Source organism: Haliaeetus leucocephalus, unplaced genomic scaffold (genome assembly GCF_000737465.1).
Source record: "Haliaeetus leucocephalus isolate CR32 unplaced genomic scaffold, Haliaeetus_leucocephalus-4.0 Scaffold144, whole genome shotgun sequence".
Taxonomy (NCBI): domain Eukaryota; kingdom Metazoa; phylum Chordata; class Aves; order Accipitriformes; family Accipitridae; genus Haliaeetus; species Haliaeetus leucocephalus.
Window position 1 is genome coordinate 2777157 of NW_010972580.1, and position 6708 is coordinate 2783864.

At 63.5% G+C, this 6708-nt stretch overlaps 1 protein-coding gene and 1 long non-coding RNA gene across 5 annotated transcripts in view; one reads left to right on the top strand and one right to left on the bottom strand.

Moving 5' to 3' along the window:
- Positions 1–6192, top strand: part of SLC25A39 (solute carrier family 25, member 39) — a 23564-nt gene extending 17372 nt beyond the window's left edge. The window contains exons 1-12 of one of the 4 annotated variants that reach the window (XM_010561404.1): positions 1415–1448; positions 2010–2118; positions 2195–2254; positions 2897–2941; positions 3590–3699; positions 3833–3900; positions 4033–4157; positions 4343–4516; positions 4665–4774; positions 4953–5034; positions 5136–5216; positions 5298–6192. In XM_010561404.1, the coding sequence (XP_010559706.1) occupies positions 1440–1448; positions 2010–2118; positions 2195–2254; positions 2897–2941; positions 3590–3699; positions 3833–3900; positions 4033–4157; positions 4343–4516; positions 4665–4774; positions 4953–5034; positions 5136–5216; positions 5298–5416 (1092 nt within the window). In that variant the 5' untranslated portion in view covers positions 1415–1439 and the 3' untranslated portion in view covers positions 5417–6192. Of the gene's footprint in view, positions 1–1414; positions 1449–1786; positions 1866–2009; positions 2119–2194; positions 2255–2896; positions 2942–3589; positions 3700–3832; positions 3901–4032; positions 4158–4342; positions 4517–4664; positions 4775–4952; positions 5035–5135; positions 5217–5297 lie in introns of those variants that run through there. The other 3 variants (XM_010561406.1, XM_010561407.1, XM_010561405.1) reach the window with 3 other exon arrangements.
- Positions 1575–3570, bottom strand: LOC104827992. The gene is made up of 3 exons (XR_773980.1): positions 3474–3570; positions 3059–3066; positions 1575–1585 (listed from the first exon to the last, which is right to left on the bottom strand). It is a non-coding gene; the product is annotated as an uncharacterized LOC104827992 (long non-coding RNA).
- Positions 6193–6708: the final 516 nt, after the last annotated feature.

Sequence of the window (6708 nt, forward strand, 5' to 3'; positions counted from 1 at the left end):
GGGGGGGGCTTCCCCACGTCCGTGGGGGGTTCCCCGTTGCAGCGGGCCAGGCTGGGTGCATCACCTGCAGCACCCGTCGTTGTCCCCTCCCTGGGAGGGCGGTTTGTCCTCCGGGCCACCCACGGAGGTGGGGGGGTGGCTGCGGTGGGTCCCACGGTTGAGTCCTCCCTCCCCAGAAGCGCTAGCAGCCGTCCCTGCCTGTTTGGGCAGCGCCCGGGTCCTGCCCGAACCAGGGTGGCATTAGGCAGGGGTGTGCCCAGGCAGGATGAGACCCCTGGTGCTGTTCAGGCACTTCCAGAGATGGTGCGGGGGTGGGACACACCCCCCCACAGAGCCTCACAGCCCTACGCTGGAGCAGCCCAGGTGCTGAGAAGCACCTGAGGGGTCTGCCTGCAGGATTTCCATCAGTGTTCCCTCGCTCAGGCTCGAACACCCAGCTGGGCCCTTCCTGCACAGGAACAGGCTGCTGAGCTCCTCATGTCCCCTGGAGCTTCTTGCCTTTATCATCTTAATACATATTTACTTTTTTTTTTTCCCCCCTCCCTCTTTGTACCAAGCATCACAGCGCTGTACCCAGACCCACCAGTGCTCCGGACCAAGCGGTGGGGTCTGGGTCGTGGTTTTAGGGACTTATATTTTTTCCTGGATGGGAAAGGGAGCAGCTTGCAGCTGAGAAGGGAGCTTGGATGCGGCCAGGAAGGCCTTGCCAGTGCCCTGGAGGTGCTCCGCTCCCCCCTTACAGCAAGGGAGAGGGCCATGTTGTGGCATGTATAAATAGCTTTAAGCCATTCAGGTGTTGCAGTGCTGTGAGCAAGAGATTTTCCCCCTGCTTGCGTAAGGGTTTATGTGGAGGGAAGGATCCGGCGCTGGGGCGAGCGCCCTGCCCATGGCACGGTTTTGCAATGGCTGTGTGGTCTGCGGGGAGCGTGCCAGGGTGCTGCGTCGCCTTGCTGCTGTCCCATGACAGGCACAATGGGACCTGTGCCCACCCCGCAAACAGCACCCGGCTCTCCCGGTGGGGCTGGTGTGTGTGACTCCAGGATAGACCCGTTGCCGCTTGCAGCCTTGGGCACCTAACAAGTCTGAAGCCTGTAATTGAGAGATTTATGACTGCTCTGACCTTGCAAATTGCTGAGTCAGATGGTGAAGGGTGGTTTTTTTCCTGCATTCCCTGGCTTTAAAAAAAAAAAAAAGGTGGGTTCATGAAGCCTGGAAGCCTTTCTGCCGGCCCTGTCCCAGCATGAGGACTGTCCCCGGGCTGCGGCGAGGGGGAGCAGCTGGTCCTGAGTGTGCACAGCATGCTTGGGCTCGCTTCTCCAGGTCCTCCTCTCGCAGGAAGGATGCGATATCCCCCGCTTCCCGAGGGCAGAGACGCTGGCCCTGGGGGCCACAGCTTTGCCAAGCCTTGGCGGGGGGAGCAGCAGCAGGGCGGGGGAGGCATGCAGAAGGTTTTGGACTTGCAAACCTTTTTTGGGGTGCTTGTTGCAATCTTGCACCCCCTGTGCGAGGAGGGAGATCCCCCCCTTGGGTGTCCCTCCATGGCTGCACTGGGCTCTGCTCCCTTCTCAGCTGAGGCTGGGGGGTGCTGCCGTGGTGTGGCTGGTCTTTGGACTTTGTTCCTTCCTGTCCCTTAATTTTCCAAGTGCAGGGAGGGGACGGTCCTCCCTCCCCAAGAACATGGAAGGCTGGCCTGGACCGTCCCCACCTCTCCAGCAAGGCTGGGCCCGCTGCCAGCGGTGGGGCCAGGGGGGTTGTTATCGGGGTGAGCCGGCCCCAGGAGCGGTCCCTGTCCCCCCCACCCCAGGACAGCATGATTACAGGGGGGGCCATGCCTGCCCTGTGCCATGCCGATAGCAAGGCTGGAGGTGGGACGCCTGTGCTCACACCGATGGAGTGGGGATGCTGGGGGTGGGGGGGGAGCTCCTTGGGGAGCCATCGCTCGTCCCTGGGCAGGGACCCCCCGCAGGAGCACCCCCAGCCTCGAGCATCCCCCCCTCCGTGTGTTGCAGGGGGCCAGTGCCATGGCTGAGAAGACGTCACTGAGCCCCGGCGGGGGCATTACGCCGCTGCAGCAGATGCTGGCCTCAGGGACGGGGGCCATCCTCACCTCCCTCTTCGGTGAGGACCATGGGGAGTGGGTGGGTGCCAGGGGGCTGGCACAATGCGGCGTGGCTAAAGGATGGTGTTGTTTCAGTGACGCCGCTGGACGTGGTGAAGATCCGGCTGCAGGCCCAGAGGACCCCCTTCTCCAAAGGTAACCCTGCTCAGGGCAGGGTGGGGGTCTCCGGCCAGCCCCCCACCCCCCCCAGTCAGCCAGTGAGCAGCCCACGTGGATGTCTCGGTTGGCAGAGCTGGTGATGATGGGGACTTCTCAGCTCTTGAGCGTGGGGCCATCGCGAGGTGGCAGGTTACCATGGGCCCCTTGTCCTGATGGGCTCAGGGGGCCCCGCTCGGGGAGCTGGGCTGATGCTTCGCTCAGTCCTTCCCCCTCCACAGCCCCATGCCGATGCTAGTGGGGTCAGTGCTATGCCCGGCAGCCCCCTGCCCGGCAGGGAGCGGGGTGGAAGGGCTCAGCCTGCTCTGGCTGCTCGCTCTTTCCCCCACTGCCTTTGTGCCTGTCTCCACGCTGCTCCCCATAGCTTCCATGGGGCAGGAGAGACCCTGTGGGCTCTGCACCCCTCCCTACGGGGCCGGTAGGCTGGGGCTGGTCCCAAGGGACTGGTTTGGTGACAGTAGGGACTGCTTGGGAAGTGGCTGCAGGGGCATGCATTCCTTTCACTCATGGAGCTCTCCCACTGCCTGGCTCGGAGCTGCAGCACACGCGTGTGCCCCAGCCTGGGGAGGTGGCACATCCCCCTGTGTCATCGCTCAGTGTGTCCCCCGTTGTGTGTTTCAGCGTTGCCAGTGCGGTCTGTGCCCTGGGGCGCTCAGCAGGCCACATGTGAGTATGCCCAGGGGCTCCGGGCAGCTCCTGCCACCAGCGGCTTTGCTTTCCTGAGCCTTGACCCTGGTTTGCTTCCCCGCTGGTGGCGGCTTGGGCTCCTCTGGCTGAGAGGACATCCCTCTCTGGTGTGGGGGCTGTGATCGTCCCCCAGCCCCACAGCTGCTCCTGCAGCCCCGCTTTGGGGCTGGCTGTGCAACGTCCCTGCTGGGCCCTTGCCCGGGGGTTCTGCTGTGGGTCTGTTGTGCAACAGGTCTGTCTGTCTGTGGTCCTCCTGTCCTTGCCCTGTCTTGTCACTCTGTCCTGTTGCTACGTCAAAGTCCCCTTGGATCTCCGCCGCCCTGCTTGCTCCCTGCTGCCTGGCGTCCCTGTGCCTGGTCCAAGAGCACGGTGGAGGGGCCGTGCTGGTTCCCTGCGATGGCATCCCCACTCTACTGGGACAGCAGAGCTGACACCGAGCAAGGCATAAACCTCTCCTGCCACTGGCAATGGCTCCTGCTGTGTCCCTGCAGTGGGGCTGGATGCCCACTGCCCTGGCCTTGGTCTGGGTTTGGAAGAGACGATGGTTTTGGGGATTAAATGGGCTGGGCATAGGGCAGAGGGAAAGGGTCTCCTGTCTAATGGTGATGTTGTTACCTTCCCCCCCAGGGAAGTGTTTCCTCTACTGCAACGGGCTCATGGACCATCTGTATGTCTGCCAGAACGGCAACGGCTGCACTGCCTGGTACAAGGCCCCCACCCACTTCACAGGCACACTGGTAGGGGCTGTGGGTGCAGGCAGGGTGGGCAGGGGCCTCCCTGTCCCAGAGAGGGGGTCGGGGTGTTTGCTGGGGGGCTGCTTGCCCATCTGCCCCCGTCTAACCCTTCTCCCTGGTGCTCCACTTTCCCCAGGATGCTTTTGTGAAGATCACACGCTATGAGGGCATCAGGTCTCTGTGGAGCGGCTTGCCCCCCACCCTGTGAGTTTCGACCCTGCCTGGGGGGGGCATCTGGGTGCTAATGCCTGCCCAAGCACATGGGCATCTGCCCCAAGCCTCCTGCCAGCCCCCAGGGAGGGCATGTGTGCCCCTCACACCCCTCCTCCTTGGCAGGGTCATGGCTGTGCCAGCCACCGTCATTTATTTCACCACCTACGACCAGCTCCGGGACTACCTGCATGCTCGGACGGGAAGCCGGGGGCACCACATCCCCTTGCTGGCGGGGGCCCTTGCCAGGCGTGAGTACCCCTCCTCTCTGGGCGTCCCCCCGTGCCCACCCTGCATCCTCGCAGGAGAGCACAGCGGGTCTCTTGGCTGTTGGTGCCTGCATTTGGCACCTGGCTCTCCTGACATGGTGCTCTGATGGCTCCGGGACAGCTGCCAGAGCTGAGGGGGCTGATGCCCGATGTCCCCTCCATTGCAGTGGGCGCCGTGACGGTCATCAGCCCCTTGGAGCTCATCCGCACCAAGATGCAGTCCCGGCAGCTCAGCTACCGGGAACTGGGTGTCTGCATCCAGTCGGCAGTGGCTCAGGATGGCTGGCTGTCCCTCTGGAGGGGCTGGGGACCCACCGTGCTGCGAGATGTCCCCTTCTCAGGTATGGCTGCGGGGGGACAGGCTGAGCGGTGGCACTGGGAGTTGGGGGGGACGAGCATGGGCCAGGGCAGCCCTGCACAGGGTGAGGAAGGAGGTTGGTGTGTCTGGGGTACTTTGTCATAGCAGTGGTGTTTCTCATCTCCTCCCAGCTCTCTACTGGTTTAACTATGAGGTGGTGAAGGAATGGCTCTGCAGGCAGGCCCGGCTGGATGAGGCCACGTTCATGATCAGCTTCACATCCGGGGCCATCTCTGGGACGGTGAGTTTGGGGCCCTGGGGTCTGCACTGCGCAGGGGCTCGCTCAGCCGTGAGCTGGGGGAATGGCCCCCACGGGGAGCAAGGGATGGGGCTGGGATGGCACCAGGAGGTGACAGCAGAGCCGGCACTGGGCAGGGATGGTGACATGCCAGCTCACCGCCTGGCTGCTGGCCCCGCAGGTGGCTGCAGTGCTGACGCTGCCCTTTGATGTGGTGAAGACCCAGCGGCAGATTGAGTTGGGAGACAGCGAGGTGCACCCAGGTGAGGGGCCGAGCTCTGGGCAGATGCATGGGGGGCACCCATGACTCCCTGGTGGGTACATGGGCATCCCCAGACCCTCACCTGCTCCCCTTTCCCTGCAGTCGCAGCCTCGAAGCCTTCCTCCACCTGGCTGCTCATGCAGCGCATCCGTGCCGAGTCTGGCACTCGGGGGCTGTTTGCAGGTAAGGACGTGCCCCCAGCCCTGGGCTGGGGTTTACTGGTGCTCTGGTGTCACCGAGGGGCTAACGGGTTTGTCCTTGCAGGCTTCCTGCCCCGCGTCATTAAGGTGGCACCCGCCTGCGCCATCATGATCAGCACCTATGAATTTGGCAAGACCTTCTTCCAGAAGCTGAACCAGGAGCGGCGGCTGCGTGGGTTGTGAGCCGGGGCTGGGGCAGGGCTGGATGTGGCCGGTGCCCTGGGGGACAGTGCCAACCCTGCTCCTGGCAAGGCACCCTGGGAACAGCGAACCGCACTCGGCTGTGCAAAAAGCCCAAGTGCCTTCGTGCTGTGCTCTGCCTCCCCGCTGCCTGCGCACGGAGGCAGGGCCAGCCCTGCCCCGTTCTCCATCCACAGCCGCACTGGGGGACATCTGTGCCTGCTGCTGTGACACTGGGGAGGATGTGGAGTCCCCCACACTCATCCCTTGAGGCTGGACAGATGCTGCTGCTGGATTCACGGACGCTCTGGCAAGGACAGGGTGCCCCAGGAGACTCGGCAGGGCAGGAGATGGGAGCTGGGGCTCTGTCGAGGACCAAACCCTCGGGGGGGCTTCTCTGCATGCCTGCCTGGGCCCCCCAGCCCTGCTCCAGCTGGGGGTCTGCCCCTCCTTGCCATCAGTCACGCACAGCGTCCCCTTGCCGGCTCTGTGTGGCTTGGGGACATGTCAGGACCCTATCCCTGCCTCTGGACCTCTCCTCCCACTTGGGGTGTCCCTGTCCCCTGGCAGACCCTGGACTCGGACCCTGTGTGGGGACAGACCTCACTGCTGCTCTGGGGGGGCCGGCAGGCATAATAGCAGCCTATGCCCCCTCCCTTCACTGCGAGGGCCTGCCCCAGCATTGTGCCCCGTGTCGGTGCTGCCCTAGCTTGCCCCGGGATTCCAGGGGGGAATAACTTCTCTTATTTTCTTAAATAAAAAAAATATTTGTCTCTTAAGGCAAGGATTTCTTTGCCTGCTCCCTGCATGCTGGGGCTGTGGAAGGCATCCCCACAGGTGACAGGAGTGTCCCTGCTGCATGAGCACAGTGCTGTCGTCCACCAGGTCCTTGCTGGGCTTTGAGCGGGGGGTTAGGAGATCCCAGGACCTCCCTGCTACCTGCAGCAGCAACCCACTCTTGATGGGGCAGGGGCTGCCCTATCCTTGGGTGACCTGCTGTGTCCCAAAGGTGTTCTCCCTGCCGTGGTGGCCTGGGGTGGGGGGCTGGAGGAGGCTCGGTAGACCCCCCCCCAGCATCCCTGCCTGCGCCAAAGTCTCATGGCTGGGTGCACAAGGGCTCTTTTTTCCCCCCCTTTCCCTCTCCCAGCTGGAGGGGAGCTCATGGAGGCCAGCTCAGCTTGCTGCGTTTATTGATTCCTTTTGCTCCAACAAGGCAGATGGGGCTGAATTAAAAACCAAAATCACCCAAAACAACCCGAAACCCCGGGGGAGGGTGGGAATGGGGGCGGGGGGGG